Here is a 23477-nt window from a genome sequence, read left to right on the forward strand (position 1 = left end):
GTGCCCCATACAGCTAATCCTTTCCCTCAAAGAGCAAGCGAGACACTATCTCCTCAATCTACAACTTATTATAAGTTGTTATAGTTTCAGTACAGCAATGTTTTTCTTGAGCATTTCCCTAATTATGCAGCCAAATTATACAAGACTAACATTTCATTAAAACATCAAAGCGCTGGCACGTTGTATATTTAAACTAAAAACACTATCGGCTTTCCAAAAGCCTTTTTATTCTTCATGGATAATGTTTCAAATGTGGCACACACTTTGCCAAAACTAGTTTCACTTTACCGTGTGTCTGGGTGTGTGTCTGTGTGTTTCTCCCCCGTTCTACTCGAGGACACGAGCGCATTAGCATGAGCCTGTCTGTCAGTCCTTGCCTAGAATGGGTGCCCTATTCTTGTTAATGTATCTTTAATATTTTATGTATAATATTATTATGTCTACAAAAGGATTGTTTTCAACTTGTTCTTAACATTGTTTGTTTCAGTTAATCCCATTGAGGGTTCTCTCTCCCTATCTCTTTCTCTCTCTGTCTCTTTGTCTCTCTCACTCTCTCTCTTGCTCTCTGTCTCTCTCTTGCTCTTTGTCTGACTCTCTCTCTCTCTCTCTCTCACTCTCACTCTCACTCTCTCACTCTCTCTCTCCTTGTCATGTATTGCGTTATGTTCACTCTATTGGTGATGGATGTGAAGCTGCGGAGGGCACTGAGGAAGCTTACAAATGAGACGGACCGTGTTGCGCCCGACTGTGTTCAGTAACCTGTCTTTGACTGATGGCCGAGAGTTGGCAAGCCAAAGCCAAATCAAACTGCGATGGTGCGATCGGTGGAAAAGTTCCCCTCTCCTACCCTATTGATATCTGATCCATTATTCTAGCGGTGTTTTGTGGATGAATAAGTGAGGGTAATCCATTCATCACTTTATAACTTTATGTCCGATAGGTCAGTGTCCTCCTTCAGCCCTATTCCTCTGCTCTAGCCCTCCTCTCGCTCTCTCTGTTTCTCTGTGTCGTCTAGCCCCTTCTCTCTCTCTCGCTCCCTCTTGCTTGTTTATCTCTTTGTCTCCGTATCTCTGTACCTCTATTTGCTAGCCCTTTTTCTTTTCTTTTCCTTTTTCCTCCACTGTGTCTGTGTCTCTTGCCTATTCCCTAGTTCTCTATTCAGGACGCCTGTCTGTCTGCCTTCCCCTGTGTGTCGCCCACCTTTCTTGCTCTCTGTTCTCGGGAGCGTTCCTAGAAATCTGGGGAGGTTTACTCATAATGCTGACGCGCAAGATAATGACGCGCAGCGGAAGAGAGGCGAGAGGCTGATTATCGGTCATAAAAAAACTATAATAACCACCACAAAAAGAAGAAGAAGAACAACAACAACAAAACACTCTAATCTGCCGGGAAGCTGAAGTTCAGCCTGGGCTGCTACGTTCCACTAAATACCAGATGGAAGAATCAATGGCTGCTTGTTGTTTGTAAATGGCTGTCTTCCCTGTCCGTACACCCTGCGAGTTTGTTCTGATTTGGTCACTGGAGTTCTGGTTTGATGTCAGGCTAAAACTTGCGTGTTTATGGTTATGCCATCAAAAAAGCCTCTTGTTTAATTAAGCGAAAACTTAATTTATGATGTCTGTTTATACAGTTTTTCCAATGTGCCCTGAGCCGCTTCTCTCCCTACTGCGACAGGGGGGAAGCATTTGTCTGCAAATCTCTGTTTTCCCCCATTCTTGTTTCTTGCAAACCCATTAACAAATCCGGTATAAGGCTTCCAGGCCCTTTTGAGTAATAGACTATTGGTGAATTATGACCCGCATAAGCTTGCCTTCAAAACCTTGTGTTCGTAGGATAGGCCCATAAGCTGGAAGGAATTATGAAATCAGACTTATATCAGTTGCTTAAAACGGGGTGATTTTGTCAAGCAGTTTCACCGGTAGAATTGAAAGATGTTGGCAGCCAGCTTGAGAACAGAAATAACAGAAATACCACTGTATTTCATGTTTTTTCTCCATATTCTGAATGCATGCTGATATAGTTTTGAGACCGATTTTTAACCTTACTCATTCACGCAAATTTTACCTGCTTAAGGTTGTGGAATAGGAAATAAATCCACCAGCACTTATACCTCACTTACATCAATACTTTAATTTTGTTAAATCGATCTGTAATTCAATTGAGGTTATAAAGTCAACAAATTCTAATTCAAGGTATGAAAAAGGTCATTCATTTATTCCACCTTTTTATTATCCCACACACGCAACATGCGTACAGCCACATTCTGTATGTGAGTTCTCACCTTAAACTTATTCTACAATGACCGTCTGCAATCCGATGTTCCCATTGTCAACCACGTTCCCGCGGTGATGGAGCAAGCTGGCATTTTGGCTCCTTCACCATCACTGGCTAGTGCCTGGAGCTCGAGCACTTTCGAACTCCTCGGTAAAAGCCACGTTGGATCTTACTCAAAGACATGACGTCTCTTCTCCCCTGCAGGTGACCGACCGGTCTGTGCAGGCCGTGGCAGAGCACTGTCCGGAGCTGCAGTTTGTGGGCTTCATGGGCTGCCCCGTGACGTCACAGGGGGTCATCCACCTCACCGGGGTAGGTGGAGTCACATGACACAACACGGCCGCCATGCCGACTGAGGTTCTATCTAGAAAGTATATATGTTTTTTGCTATGCTTCAATGTTTTTCACATGTGATTATTATTTTTTTTCAATTGGGAAAGTTTGACAAATGCTGTCGATTGTGTACTTAAATGTGTGTTTAAAGCGTATTAATTCAGCTTTAGCCTATCTGTATTTCTGCAGATACGCAGTGTCTCTGAGGAGGAGAAGCGCAGCTCTTTTTAAAAGTGAACTCCCGGCTTCGCTCTCGGGGCTCTATCAGCAACTTGGTGCCAAGTTATCGAGTGTTTAACTTTTAAATCTCATGAAAGCCTAATGAGTTGAATCCTGGTAAAACACTGCTGTTCCTGCTGCTCCCTGCTGTTTGGATATTACCATGTTAATGAGCAAGGGTTCTCGATGGAGGATGTACCATGCCATGGTAACATGGACATGCGCTTACGCGCGCCCTCAGACAGACACGGCAATCAGAAACCGCTATCACTCGAGCTGAATTTTCCTGGAAATATTTAAATATGTGTTCGCTTCGTCTATTACTTCAGCGTTCAACGATATCATCGGTTGTTACGCTCTGTGTGCCCGCGTCAGTGCAGCGTTCTCTGTGCTGCAGGCGATGCTCAATCTTTGCTATTTTGGTGTTTGTGTGTGTGCCTGTGTGTGCGCACGCCTGCAAATGCGGTTGCACGTGTGCGTCCACGCTTGGGTTCGTGCGTGCATCCCTTCCTCTTCAAATGCAATTACAGTTGTGTTAATAGGAGCGAGATGCTCCGCACTGCGCTGCATTATTAGATTAAACAGCAGATTAGTTTGAACTGGTTGGCTTTGGCCCCGCTCCTCCTCCTCCTCCTCCTCGTCTTCCTCATCCTCCTCCTCCTCACTCTCCCCCTCTCGGCCCTTTGCCACGGTGCGGCGGCTGCAGACAGGGTGGAATGAAGGCAGTCGGTCAGACCAGCACCTGACTTTATGTGCCGACATGTGCAGAGAATGGCATTCACACACGCATTCAACATACACGCATTCAACATGCACGCACACGTACGTGTACGTTCGTCTTCAATACGTACGTCTGCAATCAAGTCTTTATTTGATTATCTATAGAAGCCGTCTTCTTTAGTGTTCTATCTCCCTCTCATTCAAGGTTGATGTCCTTTCTCTCACTTTACCTCTCTCAAAAGGACTTTCTCTTTCTCTATCTCTCTTTCATTCCAAATAAATCTCTTGCCGTCAGTTTTATCTCTCTCTCTTTCTTTCTCTGCCCATTTTTGCTCTATTTCTGTCAGTATTTGTAAATATCGCTCAATACAAAGGATGCAGTACTTGGAAGCAATTAAGGGCCTTGTCAAACATGTCTCAGTTTCCAAAGAAAGGCCTTTATCTGATTTGATCTCATCAGAATTTCTGTTCTAATCACCTATTAGAATCAGTCCATAGTGTTTAGCGCACGTAACGGATCAGATCTATACACTGTCTCTCTAGGTTCTCATCCCCTTCGATCTCCGCCCTCTACATCTCTTCCTCGTCTGCCTCTCACTGTCTTTCTCTGTCTCTCGCTCTCTCTTGCTCTCCCCTCTCCGCCTAATCTCCGAGAGCAATTATCTCTTTTGGAAGTTGATTCTCTCCCTCCATCTCCGTCTCTCTCGTCCCCATCGTTCAGCCACTCCCTCGCAGCCAGCGTCGATTGGAAATCATATTCTGACGTTTAGAATCGTTGCATTTCTGATTACTCCAAGGACCCATCTGCACGACGTGGGACGGCCGTGCACCTCTCTTGTTCGATTATCACACCCCCTCTGTCTCTCTCCCCCCCTTCCCACCCATCCTCTCTCTCTCTCTCCCTCCCTCCCAGTCCCCCCTCTCCTAGCTCTCTGCTCGGCTATCAGCCCGCAATCTGAGTAAAATCCATTACTTTTATTAACTTCTCTCATATTACACACCTCTCATTTTCAGATTGATAGTCTTTCTCTTCCACCGACTTCACTGAAATTAGGTGGAAGGAAATCAATTGAATTCGTATTATTTATCAAGTGAGCTGTCAGTTAAAATAGGCCACTAGTGTCGTGCTGTGGTCGCAGTGGGAGCAGCCGGTGGAGTAATTGCAGAGATGTGGTGCTTGTTCTGTTCTATTGGTCTGGCAGTCCATAAAGGACACATTCACTGTGTTGTCAATCACATATGACTGGCATCAAACCGTCGTGATCATATTGCAGAACTAATCATAGACCGTATTATTATGATATAAACCCTACTTCATATCTGTGTTTTTGATATTTGATATTTATTTAGTTTTTTGAATAATATTGGAGCAATTTTTCATAATTAATGTCACATCATTGCCCTATTTTCAGCTTGATGTGTAACAGTGAAGCTCCCATTTACCCTATGTTTGGAGGTTTAAATGTAAAGTTATCTCCATGGTGACTTTGACATCCTCAGGCTATGTAACTGTTAGCAGACATCTGGAGACTGACACTGTGTGTGTGTGTGTGTGTGTGTGTGTGTGTGTGTGTGTGTGTGTGTGTGTGTGTGTGTGTGTGTGTGTGTGTGTGTGTGTGTGAGAAAGTGCGTCAGTCTATGTGTGTCTGTGTACACCCCACATACACAATCACCCCTACCGTGTGTGTGTGTGGGGTGAGTTATCTTGGTGAGTGGTTGTGTGCCTGCATGTATACTGTGTGTGTTTGTGTGTGTGTGTGTGTGCCTGAGAGTTATTGCCATTATCCAGTGTCAAGGAGGTCTATCTAGGGTCAGGTCAGGGGACAAGGCACTGAGGTAGAACTACAATCAATTTTACTGTTTGTGTGTGTGAACAGTAAGGGGTGGACTGAAGTATTTGGCTCGGCAAGCATGATAGCGAATAGAGAGAGAACCCCCCAGAGCATTAGTTATTTGGGGTTCTTCACAACTGAGCTGCACTTTCTACTTGAAATAGCCCCTTAGTGGATTATATGTCTTAATTAGTTGCAACGCAATAACTTCCTCTTAAATAACAAACTTTTTTTTACCAGAAAATGTGTGATAGCTCATGAGAAAAAAAAGCAATCATTGTTAAACCTCATTGTCCCATTTCTCGTTGTGTCTAATGAATGTAAAATGTCTAATGGAACATTACATGAGTACATCTAGATAGTTGGTAAATGACTGCTTCTACCGGTATATTACTGAAGAATTACAACCCTGTATAACACCAAATTACTATTTATGTATAGTACTCTGTGATGGACAAATAAGTACTATATAATTTCCAGGTGTAAAAGATACATAACTGCTAAACAGCATTATCTTTTTACATTTCACCCTGTAATCTCCCCAAATTACTTTGTGAGCAAACTGAGGGTCCACAATATAAGCATTTTATACACTGTCCTACATATGGTTTCTGGTAACCGTGGTTAACAGCCAGGTTGGTGGTCTGCAGAGAGGTGAGCACATATGAATAGCCCTCCGTCTTTCTCTCTTTCGCGGTCTCTCTATCTCTCTCTTTGTTTCTGGGTCTCTGTTTCTCTCTCGGCCCTTTTCATTCTTTCTTTCGCGCCCTCTGTCTCTCTACCCTTTTCCCTCCTAGTCACTCTCTCTGTCTATCTTTATTTGTTGCTCTCTCTCTCTCTGTCTCCCCCTCTCGGTCTATGTCTTCGTCTCTCTCTCTCTCTCTCTCTCTCTCTGTCTCTCTGTCTCTCTGTCTCTGTCTCTCTCTCTCTCTCTCGCGCTCTCTCGCTCTCTCTCTCTGCATCGAGCAGCGTTCCTCTTCTGCTAGTGATTAAGTCCAAGGTCGGCCCACGTCATCCCAACCACGCCACTGTTTCACAGAATACTCTGAGTGCCTGGAGAGCCATCACTCCATTAGTCTTAGAAGTACCCCATCCCCTCACCCCTATCCCACCACTCCCGGCCTTGCTTGTCATGACTACCCACAATGCCCCTCTCCTCATGCATCACCCTATCAGTGCCCCGGGACTCTACGGCGACATAGAAAGGGCCCCCTACTCCTCACGTGCTTGTGTGTGTGTGTGCGTGTGCATTTGCACGTGTGTGTGTGTGTGTGTGTGTGTGTGTGTGTGTGTGTGTGTGTGTGTGTGTGTGTGTGTGAGAGAGTTCCCTCTCCCCGGGAGGAAGTAGGAGCCGAGGTCGGAGACAAAACAAACGGAGAGATTGTTCAGGAATGTGTCAGAGATGAAAGACCAGTACGTTTTGAGACAGTAATAGGTCTGTGTTCAGTACTGCCGCGGCGTTCTGGTCCTAATTTGGGTCGAGGAGGGGGGTGGGTCTATTTCTCCACAGAAACAGTGGGGTGGTTGTGGTGGTGTGGTAGGGAGAGGCGGCTTTTGCGTGATAAAACGCCACGCAGATTTGACAGAACTGGAGCGTGGGTAAAGCTCTCTGGCGCTCATGTTTATGAACAAATAAAACAGTCTGGCTTGTGACGGCGAGGCTATATGTAGACATCCTCGACGAGCAGGGGTCAGCATTCGCTACGCCGGCTTTGATGGGAGAGAAAACAGTACGGTGATGAGTGTCGTAATCCTTATGCTTGTTCGCTCCTACGCGCACGCACGCACACACACAGACACGCACACAGACACACGCACACACCGCACATGCCGGTACTTCAGCGACTTGGTGTTTAATAAATACATGGTCCATGTACAGGTCATGTCGATGGCTCCGCTTCAAAAAGGAGAACTTCTCTACTTAAACACTAGATTTGTTTTGCGTGTGTTGGGATATGATGAAATGCGCTCCGGAGAGCGTGCGCCGGCGTCGACCGCCTGCGTGTTTCACAGGAGTTACTGAGGGGACAGCGTGAGGCACCTCGTGTCTGTTTGACTTCAACGGTGAACTAGGTCACTAATGCGCCCATTACTATGCCCTTTGTATCTCTTCCATCCAGTGATCTGTAAAGAGGTTGAGCCTCTGAATACAAGAAGAAACACACTCAAACAGACACAGACAGACTCACACACACGCACACGCACGCACGCACGCACGCACGCACGCGCAGGATGGCGGTTTGAGTCGCAGGCTGAGGCTCTTCCTACTTGAGGCGGGAACACAAGGTGAAGGAGAAGATAGGCCGTCTTCACCCCCAGCTCCCCACCACCACGCGTAGTCGGATGAGGGGCCGTCTGGGGTCCACTGGCCCCTTTATCTCACCCCGCCCCCCCCGACTTACTCGAGCTCGCAGAAAAAAAGACATAATGACGCTGCCCTCTGTGTCAAAGTGATAACCCCAGACACAAGCGGGACAAGCAGGGTGTATCTTTGGGCTGCGTCTGCGTTCGTCTTTTTTCTCTAAGAACATCAATGTGTGTGTGCGTGTGTTTCCAGACTGTCTGAGCCCGGGCGGGGAAGAGGGGGCAGGAGAGATTGCCATATTGGAGGGGCATCAAGGGTGGATTAGGGCGAAGAAAGGGGAGGAGGTCAGGGGGGTTCGGTTGATTGGGGGGGGATATTATAATAATCATTATTTCTCCGTGCTGTATGCGTGAGATTGGGGGATTTCTGGAAATAATACACGCAGTGAGCCTCAGGATGGTGTATGTCATATGCAAGAGTAATTGAAGATGAATTCATTTGGGTTCCGAGACGTTCTTAGGACCGGTAGACAGTCACAAATGGAGAGGTTTTCCCTGGAGACAGGTGTGTGTGTGTGTGTGTGTGTGTGTGTGTGTGTGTGTGTGTGTGTGCTTTTGTGTTGCACACAATTTTGTCTGTGCCACAGAGCCTCCGCCCCTGCCTGTGTGGTCATTTGGCTTAGTGTGCAGAAGAGAAGGATGTTCTCTCGCTCTTGCTCTCTTTCCCTCTCTCCTCCAGCCTTTTCTTCCTGCTGAGTTTGTTATCAACACCAACACATGCAGGATTAGAGAGAGAGAGAGAGAGAGAGAGAGAGAGAGAGAGAGAGAGAGAGAGAGAGAGAGAGAGAGAGAGAGAGAGAGAGAGAATAAATGACAGAGTAGATGAGTACAGAACAGATAAAGACTCACACACACACATGGAGGGATCAGTGCATTGGTCCATGGTTGATGCTGACAATGGATTTGTGATATCAGACCCATGCCCTGTCTTCTTTGTGCCCCAATTCAAATACATATTCATCCAGCTCTGTGCTCAGTCCAGCCGCTGCACCTTGGTCTCCACGTTAGGTGTGTGTTTGGTGGATTTGCTGATATTAGGGTGTGTGAGAGAGGGAGTGCAACGTGTGTGATTTAGGGTCTTCCCAGAGGGCTTGTCTTAACATGGCTCTCTCCTGTCTGACTGGACTGTCTGGGTAGCTCAGATATGGAAAGAATAGTACTTGTGTATGTGTGTGTGTGCACAAGCCTGAGTATGTGTGTTTGTGAGTTTTTCCGTGTGTGTATGCGTAGGTGTCCGCGTCCGCGTGTGCGTGTGTGTGTGAGAGTGCATTGGTTCTGAGTGACACTTTAAGACCGTGTTACCTTTCCTTTCCACCTTCACTGTTTCTCTCACACTCCCTTGTGTCGGCCGACAGGCCGACAGGAAGTGGAAAGGCCACAATGGCCCCTGAACAAATCCTGCATGACACTCGGTTCATCCTGCCGCTACGATAACATCTTATTGGGATTTTTTATTGGCTTTAATATATACTGTACGGCAGGTGAAGTGGCTAGACTCTGGCCTGTAGTTACAGGTGGTTTCTCTCTTTATATATGGTCCACGTCAATCTTTATTGGATGGCTCTCGTTCTCTCTTTTATTATATTAGTTTATTAAATCTCTTTTTGCCCAGAAGCAATTTTTACGAGACATGTCTCTCATTCCGTCTGTGTGTGTGTGTGTGTGTGTGTGTGTGCGCATGTGTCACATTTGCGTGTGCTTTAATGCCTGCAGTCTTGGATTATTTGTGTGTGTACTTGTGTGCGTGCGTTTGGTTGTGTGTGTGTGTGCAAACTTTATGTCTGCGTGCTGTGGTATCCCGGTGCTCGGTTGAGCCGGAATCCACGTACAAAACTCGCTCGGCATTGGGGTTAAAGCCATGGCAGGCATTTATTTAACAATCAACTTAACTCAAACAATCAAAGAAGGAGACGTGGTCTCTAGAGCCTCCGTGGGCCTCTAGGCTCTCTCACTGCCACGAGCCCTTCCTTCCTGCTCCCGACCCGTGCTGTGCTGTGCTGGTCCTCCTCTTAAGATGGCTCCCGTGCTTTCGGCCAGGTGTCCCCCAATCACCCTGATTGGGGAGCCAAAAGGGCTGCTCTCCGTCGCCGGCTGGTGGGTGGGGGTGGTATATCCAGTCCTCCACGGTACCCCGGGCCCGTCCAGGCCGAGGACCACGTGGCGGGATGCCACACTCCTCCACCCTTTGTCCAAGCCCCAGGTAGCCGAGGGACCCGCCCAGGCAGGTATCTCGCCGGGGCCGGGTGTCTCCTGCGGTGCCGGCTGCGTCCCTCGCGGCAGCGGCGGCGGCGGCTCCTCTCGCAGCGGCGCCGGCCGCATCCCTTGCCGCGACGGCAGCCGCATCTCTCGCCTCGCCGGCGCCGGCCGCATCTCTCGCCTCGCCGGCGCCGGCTGCACCTCCTGCCGCACCGGCGGCGGCTGCACCTCCTGCCGCGGCGGCGACCGCACCTCCTGCCGCGGCGGCGACCGCACCTCCTGCCGCGGCGGCGACGGCACCTCCTGCCGCGGCGGCGACGGCACCTCCTGCCGCGGCGGCGACGGCACCTCCTGCCGCGGCGGCGACGGCACCTCCTGCCGCGGCGGCGGCCGCACCTCCTGCCGCGGCGGCGGCCGCATCTCTCCGGACCCGGGACTCCAGCGCCGGGTCCCAAAGCCGACGGAGAATCGGGCAGTCCCTCCCAATTAGGAATGGCACCGGGAGGTGTGGCACGACCCCTGCCCTAGCCGTGAACACCCCCTGTGGTGTCCGGACGACCACGTGGCAGGTCTTGTATGTTCGTGTGTCCCCGTGTACGCATGTCACCTCCATTGGTGACCCTTCCCTTCCCCCCGCCAGGTCGGGCCGGAGGAGGGTGACCATGCTGCCAGTGTCCACTATGGCCTGCGTCTGTTTGGACATCACTCTCGCAGGTACGGTTGGGCACCCGGACGCTTCCTTTGCCCAACATGTCGCCAGCATGCAGGGCCGGCCCGTCCCCACGTCCGCGTAGGTCGACGGCACTGTCACGTCCCGGTCTCGCGCTGCGGCCTCGTCTCGCGCTGCGGCGGCGGCGGCGTCCCTTGCGCCGGCGGCGGCGTCCCTTGCGGCGGCGGCGGCGTCCCTTTCGGCGGCGGCAGCGTCTCTTGCGGCAGCGGCGACGTCTCTTGCGGCAGCGGCGACGTCTCTTGCGGCAGCGGCGACGTCTCTTGCGGCAGCGGCGACGTCTCTGGCGGCAGCGGCGACGTCCCTTGCGGCTGCGGCGGCGTCCCTTGCGGCGGCGGCGGCGTCCCTTGCGGCGGCGGCGTCTGTACCGGGGAGCCATAGTGGGACCTTCGTTTTGCCTGCATTCTCCACCAAGTGTGGTATCCCGGTGCTCGGTTGAGCCGGAATCCACGTACAAAACTCGCTCGGCATTGGGGTTAAAGCCATGGCAGGCATTTATTTAACAATCAACTTAACTCAAACAATCAAAGAAGGAGACGTGGTCTCTAGAGCCTCCGTGGGCCTCTAGGCTCTCTCACTGCCACGAGCCCTTCCTTCCTGCTCCCGACCCGTGCTGTGCTGTGCTGGTCCTCCTCTTAAGATGGCTCCCGTGCTTTCGGCCAGGTGTCCCCCAATCACCCTGATTGGGGAGCCAAAAGGGCTGCTCTCCGTCGCCGGCTGGTGGGTGGGGGTGGTATATCCAGTCCTCCACGGTACCCCGGGCCCGTCCAGGCCGAGGACCACGTGGCGGGATGCCACAGTGCATAGTACCTCAGAGTGTTTCAACGCCTGTGTGTGCGTGTGCGTGCGTGCATGCGTGGGGTAGTTCCACGTCTGCACATTTGCGTGTCTCTCACCTTTTAAGAAAGCAGCCTCGTTACCGTCCACAAACCCGCTCACTTTATTTCTGCCGTTATGAATTAAAAGCCTCAATGAAACAGCGAATCATATTTTCCCCTCATCAGCTTTTATGACACTAATGACTCCCAACAATGGGGGCTCTGTTCGCACTGACCCGGCCCCATCCAAGAGGCTGTCACGGGGGGACGATGAGGCTGGAAGGTCACCGCCGGCCCGGGGACGTGCGCCATGACATCATATCCCAAAAGGGAGGGCCCAGCAATGCTGTACTTCCTGCCTGGCATCTCCGTGCCTGACGTTGTGTAAACACATGGTGTAATGATGGGGCGTCGTTATATCAAAGTACCCTTGGCATAGTGCTGCTGACGTGCTGTAGGTGTTTTCCTATAGTGTCATGCAAGTACAAACACACTTGCATTCACCCACACACATGAACAGACAGACAGACAGACACGCGCACACACACACGCATACGAACATACACATACGCACACAAGCACAGAAATACGAAGACAAGCACGCACACAAACAAACACAAGCACACACTAGCCCACACTCGCACACACTAATCCCCACCCAGCCACACACGCACACGCACACACACACACACACACACACACACACACACACACACACACACACACACACACACACACACGCACACAGGCGCGCACTTACCCACACAAAAACATCTGCAAAAAAAAATACGGACATGGGCATAAGCAAACACTGACAAAAGCACACACACACACACACTAACAAATTTGCACTGACACACACACACAGAAACACACCAACACTTGCACACACTCTTGTGTGTTAGCCAAACCTTGACATACATTAACGTAATTAGCTGTCAAATGAACCTTTCCAAAACTTACAGCAACGTCTTGCGCTTGGCTGAGAGGAAAGTGTACCTTCTGAAGACATTTCCTTTGTTTTCTTTAATCCAAACTGCCTTCAAGTGTTTTCTCCCTGACCCTTCAATCAAAGGGAGGCTTTTAAAAAAGATGATTCTCTCATCTTGTGGTCGACCAAAATAAACGTCTTAACACAACAACAGTCTCCAGCTCAGTGAGACACTACTGACCAAGACCCAGCTCGTGTGTATGGTGTGGTGGTGGATTTAATGATGCGTGATGCAAGTGCAATACTATTAAGTATTAAGTTAATAAAATCTAGTTATATTATTTTAGTTTTACTGGAAGGTGAAACAAAAAGATACAATGTTTGCAATACATTTGTCCTAATTGGCAAATATATTAAGTCATGTATACTGTCATGACAGTGTTTTAGGCTTTAACTCTTTTAAAACAACTTGCGGTGAACTACAAATCTGAAGTTATTACTGCTTGTTAAACAAGTTGTCTACACAGCAACTGAGGAGCTGAAGAGTAGATTGTACATAATCGACACACAAGAACAAATTGTCCAACAAAAATAATAGTACATAATATTAATATCTCACTTTGTTTGATCCATTTTAAGGAGCGCTGCATTTCTCTACTCGCGCATGTTTACTTCTCTGCGTTAACCTATGTTTTTCCATCTGTTTACACATGATTCCTGTAATCGTATTCATTTATTAGTTTTTAGCTGTGTGCGTGTGTATGTGTGTGTGTGTGTGTGTGTGTGTGTGTGTGTGTGCTCAGACGTGCACATTCACAGGGCTATGGAAGAGTCCCAGAAGCATCTGTGTTTTTCAGTTTTGGGGTGTTTTTCTTAAGAGGGTGAATAATTACCCAGCTGCCAGCTCGAGAGAGAGAGAGAGGACACAAACTCTGCCTAACTACAGACCTCTGCCAACCAGACGAGAAAAAAAAACTGCCAGAGCCTCACCCCTACCCCTAACCCTAGCCCTCTCTTTCTGTTTCTTCCTTTACCTCTCTCTGTTTCCGTCTCTCTCTAGCTCTTCTCTCTATCCCTCCTCTCTCGCTTTGTCTCTTTCTCTCTCTCCCCTCTCCGTCTTTCTCCGTCTCCCTCTTTCTTTCTCCCTCTCTCGCTCCCTTCTCTGACTCTCTCTCCCACCCTCCCCCTTTTGGTAAATATGCCTTCTGCACATTTTTCCTTACCTGTTTGATCCCTCTTTCTGAGCTATCCGATTTGGGAATGAATGGCTAGAAAATCTGTTGTGTTAGGAGTGGAAATGATTAATAAGCAGAGGTGCATTAATACGTTCAGCGCATGAAGGGACTGATTAATGGTTGATTAACAACAGGAGGAGAAAAGGGTCCCAGAACCTGTCACATGTTGGATGTATAACTCATTTCCAATAGGTTCCCCTCCTGTTTTTATTTCATGCATAGGCTGGTGTGTGTGGAGGGTTAAGATGTTTTCACTCAGAATATATTTCTCCTTAATGGTGTAGCATTTTCCTGTCATAGATCTCACTGATGGACTCACAAATTAATGGTCTCAAAAATGTCTCGGCTTAGATTCATGCAATCCTCTGCAGATTTTCGGAGTTCCCCCAAACCTAGCTACAATCTCGACCTATCAAAATTCAGGGTTGTTGGCCTAGTTTCCCATTGGTTGACTACACCAAAGGCAGATTTTCCATTGGTTGTAGTAGAAAGTAATTCCTTTTTTAGAAGAGATAAGCGTTGTTTTTTTTTTGACCATATTCTACTCTTGAAGTTGAGCTTTTAAAAAAAATGCTCCAGACTGTTTACCCAGATAAATTTAAATGAAACGGAATATTGATGATCCTCTCTTTCTTCTTCTTTTGTTTGTGTGCGCGTGTGTGTCTGCTCGTGTGTGTGTGTGTACGTGTGTGTGTGTGTGTGTGTGTACGTGTGTGTGTGTGTGTGTGTGTGTGTGTGTGTGTGTGTGTGTGTGTGTGTGTGTGTGTGTGTGTGTGTGTGTGTGTGTGTGTGTGTGTGTGTGTGTGTGTGTGTGTGTCTCTAATTAACATAGCAAAGGTCCTGGGGACATGGTCACCTATATCCAGGTTCTCATTATGATGCAGTTCCTTTGTTTTGTAAACAATACGACCACACACACACACACACACACACACACACACACACACACAGACACACACACACACACACACACACACAGACACACACACACACACACACACACACACACACACACACACACACACACAAACCTGATCAGTGACATTCTCTATGAATAATTTAGCACTTCGATCTGGAACTGGCCATGGGGGCAAAGGCTAGTTTATGTGCATGTGTGTGATATTGCCAGACTGCGGGGGTGTGTGTGTTTATGCATATACATAAAGGTTTTGTATTTCATTCGATAGTACAGTGAACTAAGGACTTTTGCCGTACTTGTGCTTGCTGTATTCTTGACCTACAAGTCTCTGTTCAATGTCTATTACAGTACTTTCTGCCTAAATATATTGTAGTTTAGTAATATATTATTAGTGCAGAGGAGTTTATGAATCATTAATCTATTCATGTGAATACATATATCCAAGTTGAAACTAGAACAGTCCATGATTAAACCTCCAGTATCACTACTGCTAATTCTAATTATTCTACTTGAGTGTTTTTATAATGTAATCTATGACACAAATCTGAAATTATCTTCAAAATCAACCAGGCTTGACTTTAGTTCCGATAGCACATTTTATTCTGGTTCAATGTGCCTCTTTTGTTCTGCTTTGTTTACATCCAGTACAGTCACTTCAGTAGCGCATGAGATCACACACACACACGTTCACACACACACAAACACCCACACAGCATCTGCCAGTGTGCGTTAAGGCCCAGTATGTGGGGACAGATAATCTGCCTGTTTACATGTGTGTTTAATGCTCACAGTGATCTTTTCAGATCTCGCTCTCCCTGTGTACTCACGCTGCTACATGTATGTCGGGACAAAAGGCTCCCGCGCATCTAAACACAACACCGACTGTTTGCTCTTTAGCCCTGGCCGTGACATCGACCATCACACCCCCCGCTCCCCTCACCATGGCGACCGCCTCCAGTGTCACGCCGCTATTATCCTGCATCCCTAGAGTGTTTGTGTGTGTGTGTGTGTTTATGTGTTTTTGTGTATGCACACGTATTGACAGAGTGTCTGTTGTGCAAATGCCTGTGTGTGTGTGTTTGCGGTAATTATTTGTGTGTATTTGTATTTTTAAGTGTCTGTCTTGGAATATATACCTGGGGACCTCGCTAGTAACTTGTATGAGTTAATGAGATGTGCTGTGTGTGTGGAAGTGAATATCTTTTACAGGAAGATTAATCAAATCCTGTTCCTTAGAGGAATCCAGGATGGATGGAGGGATTAATAAAAGATAAAAGATCATCTCACATCTTCCACCACTGGCCCCAGGCGAGGGACACTTTCCTAGTTATTTTTATAATGCGAAAACACATTTGTCGCTTAATGTTGTACATTTGAGAATGCATGGATTATTAATGCATTCTGCTGCACAGTCCATTTATTAGAAGTTTTTCCAGAGCTCCAAAAAATGTTTTGTTCCTCCGCTCACTTTTACTTTCTATTCTAACACCACACGACTACCACGAGTTCTACTTCCCCCCCCCGTCTTTGCACTCCTTTTTATTTCCGTTCCGATTTTGACTATCTTGTCTTTGACTGGTGCTCTTTCACCCTGGCTCTAACGTGCTCCCCCTCGGCTCCCTCTGTGTCCGCACAGCTCCGCAGTCTGAGCATCCTGGACCTGCGGCACATCTCGGAGCTCAACAATGAGACGGTGATGGAGGTGGTGAGGAAGTGCCACAACCTCAGCTCACTCAACCTCTGCCTCAACTGGAGCATCAATGACAGGTACACACACACACACACACACACACACACACACACACACACACACACACACACACACACACACACACACACACACACACACACACACACACACACACACACACACACACACACACACACACAGAGAGAGTAGTGTATCCCTTCAAATGCCTTTTGTGCCAGCACATACTTTGTAAGGTTCACGTACATTATTGCAAGGCAGGACCTTAACTTGAGCCAATTTAAGGTAAAAACCTGAAGAAAATCATGTGTGCTTTAGCCGACCTAATGATGATCGAGAGTACGACAACATTGCTGATTGCCGATTACTCAATCATAGAATGAGTGTGAAAAAAGGAACACAAAAATACTATGCATTTTGTACAGCCCACAAAACACTGGGAGAGCAAGGGCAATCGGCAGCCTAAATGACAGAGGCTGCAACAAGGAGAACTGAAGCTATTCCTCTCGGCCCCTGGCTCTGCCCCTGCTCGCTCACTGTGAGGCCGTCACAGCGTCTTCCCCTGCCAGGACCACGGGGGGGTAGGGCCCTCTAGAGGGCCCGCGTGTGACGGCTAGTGTAAACCACATCTTTTTGTATTTATTGTATGGTGGTTTATTCATATGTTTCTGTTTAATCTATTGATTTATGGCCGTGGCTATGGCTTCCCAGCCGACTGCCCTCCCATCCTGACTTACGAGTGTTAACACAATATTGGATTCGCCACGGTGCATAGCAACAATGGACGCAGGGATGTGTGCGTGTGCGTGTGTGTGTGTGTGTGCGTGCTTACACACATGTGGATTATTGAGTTTACTGTTGCCATGTGCTATGGTAATACCATCCCAGCCTCTCTCTTCAATCAGAAGAAGCATGGAGTCTGGAGAATCCTCAGTGGAGTGCCTGGTGTTATCAAGTCCTTGCTTTTATCGGGAGCGTGCACACACACACACACACACACACACACACACACACACACACACACACACACACACACACACACACACACACACACACACACACACACACACACACACACAGAGACACACAGAGACACACAGACACAGAGACACACAGACACAGGTATCCAAATAGAAACACTGCACACGCATACATTTTTCCCATTGAATAGACACACACACACACACACACACACACACACACACACACACACACACACACACACACACACACACACAAGCACACACAAGCACACACGCAATCACACATACGCAATCGCACGCAAATAATCGCACACACAGCACAGCATTGATTTCAGACTGCATTGATATAATAATGGTATTTACTCAGTATGTTTTGGGGCAGGAGAAGTATATGTGCTCCTCATTGGATTTATGTGGCTGTTTTGTAGAGTTATTGGATTAGAGCGCCAGTGTGTGCGTGTCTCTGTGCCGCCATTATAATACACAACCATATCCACAAGCCCACTGGAGCTCCTGCATTCATCCACCCCGGTCCCAGGCAGACCACACCTCTCCCAGTCTGAGGTGGTCCAATGAGAAGCTTGTATCCCGCCCTGTGGAGCGGTAGATTAGAGGAGCTTCATAATAGCTGCGGCATGACAGACAGATGGGAGACGTCGAGATTCAATCTCTCTCTCTCTCTTCCTCTCTCCATCTCTCTCTGTTGCTCTCTGTTGCTCTACTTCTACATCTCTCTCTTCCTATATCTCTCTATATCTCTCTCTGCACCTCTCACTCGTATCATCACTCTTTCTCTCTCTACGTACCACCTGCTCTGCCCCTTTCTCAAACTCTCTCTCTACATCTCCCAACATCGCTCTCTACAACGCCCCCTCTTTCCCACTTGAACTCTCTCCCCCTTTCAGTGCCCAGGTACTCTGGGTAGTTCTGTTTGATCCGGTCCACATTGTTACAGCCACTGAACACCTGCCTCTCGCGCTCTGTCTCTCTCGCTCTGTCTCTCTCTCTCTCACCCCCGACTGGCTGCTCCCTATGCTGCCTCCATGTTGATACAGTCTAGGAAACGGCTGCTTTAATACCTCACCACACGCACTGTGGGACCCAACGGAGAGGACAGCAGGGCAGGAGTGTGTGCTGTGGGAACGCAGGAAGACCAGAGGTTGGAACAGCGTGTGTGTGTGTGTGTGTGTGTGTGTGTGCGTGTGCGCGCGTGCGTGAGAGAGACCGTGAGGAGCAGAGTGTTTTATCCAAGGCAACCGTGTTGGAGAGGTGGGTGTGAAGGGGTATTGGTTAAGAGATGACATGCTGTAAACAGGTAGGGGAAATTACCCCTCATTTCCCGGATCAATTTGTCCCTCAACAAGGGGCTAGTGGAGCCAGCAGGCGCAGTGGGAGTTCAACAGCTTGGGCCGTTTCCCTCGACCCTCAGCTCTCTTCTCTGAGGTGAACTATTTGTCCCTCGGCCTCTTCCCTCTTTCACTTTTGAACCATATTCCCTTTCACCCAGCCACCCGTAAGAAATAACACAAAAACCAGCATCTTGATGTTTAATGTTGATGACCGAATTTGGACTTCCTTTTGTTGATTGCGGCAGCAGGATGCCCATTTATGGTCATCATCATTTCCGGGGGGGGGGATAGTGGTGGTGATGTTTTCCTGGTGAATAACAGCAGCCATGTTATTTTCGGTATCTTCTCCTGGGATGATTGCTGTTGAAAGTGCAGTGTGAGATTCCCCGAATCAAAGTGGAATAGGGCAGCTCTCCGTTTTCAGAACAAAGTGTAAAATGGAGGTTCAAAGATAGCACAAAATCTATTTTCATGTTCAAAATCTTTCTATGTAACAGATTTCGCAGATGTTTTTCACATTTATAGTTTAAATTATTATTATTTTGTTGCAAAACCATTATATTTCATATATCATACTCATGTCTACTGGGGCTGGAGTAGGTACTTAGTTTTTATGGCTGTAAGTATTGTGAAAATGGAAAAATTTCTATCTCTCTCTATCCTCTCTCCTCTCTCTCGTTGTTTCTTTATCTCCCTAATTTCACTTTTTTCCATAATTCATCTCTCATTTCAGGCAGCTTGTCCATTGCCACTCGCTCCCTTTAATCTTCGCTTCTTTCTCCATGAAAAAATCACAGCCCAATTTGGCTCATCTACATTTGTTCTCTCCCCTCTCTATGAAAAAACTGATGAAAAATGTCTGGAAGGGTGGGGGGACGCGGTGAGCTGGAGGGTTCTCTGACCCAACGTTTGTTAATAACCCAGAACAAAGGGTGTAGTTTTCTCCCCCCCGCCCCGGAAAGATGTCTTGCACACGCACCCCATACCTACAACACTTGCTGCTTCGATCCGGAGCCCCGGGAGGAATGGATGGCGTGCCGAGGGGCCCGCTCACAGCTGCCTGTGCTACCGAGCCAGCTGGCGGCTGTAGCGATGCTTGGAAAAGAGTTTAACCCCAGAGCCCTCCGATAATATAATGCATCATCGTGATCGATAATGTGTTGCAGAGCCACTGGCTGCCCTAACCTGATTGGTTGCAGTGCAGGATGTGTGGAATGCGGACCATTACTTTTCATTTTCTCCTATTTACCCACGCTCTGTCTATCGGCCCGGTGTCTTGTGGTTACAACACTCTCTGGCAGTAACTCATTTTGTACGAAAAAAAAAACCAAAACAAGAAACAAATTGGTTTGGGCTTAAAGCTGTTGGCCTGATTATAGTGGTGTACCGGTGGGAGAGATCAGAGACCTGTGGGAGAGGTGCTGGACCCCTGCCTGGGGGGGTGGTTTAAGGTGTCAAATCGCAGAGCGCAACCACACTAGGACGTCACCCCTTATATTACTGTCCAGAGCACTGTTTTAACATTTCCTCTTGTATCCTGCTGTTTGCCCGTGTTTTCTAAATGCCAACACAAATGTCAGCTGCGCGTGAGCACGGGAGTGATGGACATTTGTCCTTGTCTCGTTCTTGTTCGAGGTCTGTTTTCCTTCATTTTCTTATTCCGACCTCTCAGATCAAATCTTGAGGACAGCTGTCCTGGGGCCCGTCCTTGTCTACTCCGTCCTCATGTACAGCAGGGCGCCATGTCTTGCTGCGTCCTCGTCCAATCCGAGCCATAACCAAGGTGCTGCTTGTATATTGTTTGGTTTGAACACGTCAAAGTGTGTGTGGTTGTTGCTGGAGCGAGCGCTGCAGACAGAACCGCAAAGTCACAAGGATCCCCGGGTCTGATTGTGTCCGCCGGCAGACGGCAGCTGTCGTGGGCTGAGGGATCCAAACGCGCTCGCTCTGCGGCTGAATGAACGCAGACCAGACAGGGCACACTCAGCACTTGCGCTGTGCTACCCATTCTCCCTTTTCCCTCTGTCTGTCTCTCTTGTTCTCTCTCCCTCTCCGTCTTTCATCCTCTAACTTTCTCTCTCACACACTGTGAGGCCATCCATCCGTCTCCCCCACCCTCCTCCTTTCCGGGATGACCTCTCTCTCTCTCTCTCTCTCTCTCTCTCTCTCTCTCTCTCTCTCTCTCTCTCTCTCTCTCTTCCCCCCCCCCCCCCCACTCATTCTCTCTCTCTCCCCACTCACTCTCTCTCTCTTCCCACTATCTCTCTGTCTCGGTCTCTCTCTCCCGCGGCGGTCTCTCTTCGCCGCTCTGCCTCCCATACAGCTGTTGGGAGTCAGAGCGGGTCTCGACGCTGCGCTCAGTGCGGCGCGTAGATCAAAAACCCGGGGCTTTTCCCTTTATTTGCTCTGCTTTGTCGGAGCAGATTCCGCTGTCAGCAGAGATTAAAGTCCTGCTTAGTAGAGTGAATGCACAAGAGACAGGAGGAGGTAGCGGGAAGAAAAAAAAAGAAGCTATAGTGTTGCTTTGTGTGCAGAATCTGAAAGGAATTAAAGGTGCCAAGGCAGAAAGTAATAATGTCTGATGGCGGAGGAGTGATTAGCGAAGAAGGAGCCACACCTACACATAAAACAGATCCCCCAGCCATTTAATGGCTTGTCTGTCATCACCGTGGGTTCCATTTAGTTATTTCCTTGTTTTGCTTGATTACTTTCTTTCCGGCCTTCTTTGCTTTCATCTTGTCATCTTCGTATTCTTCTTCCTCTTATTCTTTTTTTTGGGTTTACACTCAATCTCTCATTCACTTCTGCCCCCCCCTCAACCTCCAACCAACCACGCAAACTCACGTTCTGCCTCTTCCTCGCCATCTCCACCATGTCTCGTCCGTCCACTCTCGCTCTCAGTCACACGCGCGCAAACACCGAGGTGATTATTTCTGGCAGGCACGGGTGAAAAGTGTGCTCTGATAAACAGGCTGCCACGGTTATTAATTTTGAGTAATGGCGGCGTCAGACCCCAGCGCCCCCGATCTGCATCGCCGATAGAGGCGACATTTGCGACGCGGCGCGGAGACGCATTGAAAGGCGAAACAGCTGGATCCGGGAGAGCGCGGCGGCAGGGAGCCCGCTGGCGCGGCAGGCCCGCCACGCCTCGGCGTCTCCCGCCTCCCCCTGAAGAGGCTGCCACTTCAGCCTGCTTGAGTCGTCGTTTTAGAACATCAAATGTTGAAGGAAATGTTCTTAAAAAAACACTTCCCGTCTCAATCCCGTCTCTACCGGATTCTTTACGGGTTTTGGGGATTTTTTCTTTTTGCTTCATTTTTTCTTGCACTTACTTTTGTTGCACTGTAGATTCTTTCTGTGTAGCTTGCCCCCATATGTTTCACAACCTGATGCTTTGTGGATCGCATTTCGAGGAAATGTTAATGTAACTCTGACTCCGTTTCAGGGAGAGGTCTGGGAGGAAGCAGAGTCAGTCTGGCTTCTTAATATCTTGCTCACATCGTACCACAGCACAATACAAGTTGGCTGCCTGACCCAGGAGTTCTGAGCCAGGGAACCAAGTTAAAGAAGCATCTCGTTGGTGGTAAATGTTGTTCTTGTTCCTTATTGAGGAACTACTAATGTCTCAATACTATGTTCAGTCCTACAGTGGAGAAGTTTTTAATTTCAAATGATTGAAGGCAAACTTGTGACATTATTACTTGGATTGCACAAAGATTTGATTTTAGAATTACTGTCACTTGCTGTGTGAACAAAGACGGCCATCTGAAAAGTGTCTCATAAATGGGTTCTGAACATAATCCAGGGCTCTTGAACCATGGCAATAAATAAATGTCTCGTTTTCCTGCAATGACATCACTCCCTCCCTCTTATTAAGTTTTCTATTGATATGTTCACAATCTGTCTTGCTATTTCCAAGCAATGGCTGAAGATTTAACACAATAATCAGTCTGGCAGATGATTAGGGGAGACATTAGAATTGATATGGAAGACATTCATATCTTTGGATTGGATTTTGCTGTAGTTGTATCTACCCAAAGGGTTTGTAGAAATGTCCAGAACAAGGATAAGGCGACTGAAACACGATGTGATTGTACAACTTTCTTTCTCAACCCTTTTCATCTTTCCTTTTTTAAATGTGGGTAGACTGTTCTCCGATTTCCCATCCTTTTGTCGTAATCACTTTTTTTAAATATTAGTATTTGTCTTTTAATATTCGGCTCAGACCATTTGTGTAATTAAAAAAAAAAAATATATATATATACAAATTTGATTCTGAGACATATTGATGCATTTATGCATTGTACTCATTTACTGTGTACCACAGACACCACAAACAAACAGAACACACCCTTCATCCTCAGCTCCCTCATCTTCTTCGTCCTTATAATTCTCCTCTATCCACCAACAGCTCTGTCATCAGGAGCATGTAATGAGATGGTTGTTCTAAGAACGATGAATAATTCACCCCGTGTCAAATTGCACTTTAACAAGATCAGCATTTTCACTTTATTGCACAAATTAGCTCTCCATATTTGTCTCTGAAAGCCTTTGTGGATATGCAGCGTTAGGGGCAGGCTCTGTAATCATAGTCCTCACATTATTTTAGTCCATAAATAAAGTAGTGTTTGAATTCACTCTGATTAAACAGTAATGCTGTAACCCAAAGACTGTTTAATCGTGCGGTGTGTGTAGCATATGAATGGAACGTGTGTTGGTTGAACACAACAGAACAGAAGGACCAGAATTCAACCTGCGTGTGTGTGAAGGCAACGCTACTTTACTGATGGCATGGTGGCACACCTTATGATCCCTCAGGCCCTACTGGCCCAGTGCACCACATCAGCTGACAAGTTTCCTGACTCCGCC

General features: G+C 47.8%; 1 protein-coding gene across 2 annotated transcripts in view; it reads left to right on the forward strand.

Moving 5' to 3' along the window:
• fbxl17 (F-box and leucine-rich repeat protein 17) overlaps positions 1-23477 on the forward strand; it is a 199216-nt gene that overhangs the window by 59574 nt on the left and 116165 nt on the right. For both annotated transcript variants that reach the window (XM_030357699.1, XM_030357698.1), the window contains exons 7-8: positions 2479-2586; positions 16205-16335. In XM_030357699.1, the coding sequence (XP_030213559.1) occupies positions 2479-2586; positions 16205-16335 (239 nt within the window). The remainder of the gene's footprint in view (positions 1-2478; positions 2587-16204; positions 16336-23477) is intronic.

This window comes from Gadus morhua, chromosome 6 (genome assembly GCF_902167405.1).
Source record: "Gadus morhua chromosome 6, gadMor3.0, whole genome shotgun sequence".
In the NCBI taxonomy this organism is placed as follows: domain Eukaryota; kingdom Metazoa; phylum Chordata; class Actinopteri; order Gadiformes; family Gadidae; genus Gadus; species Gadus morhua.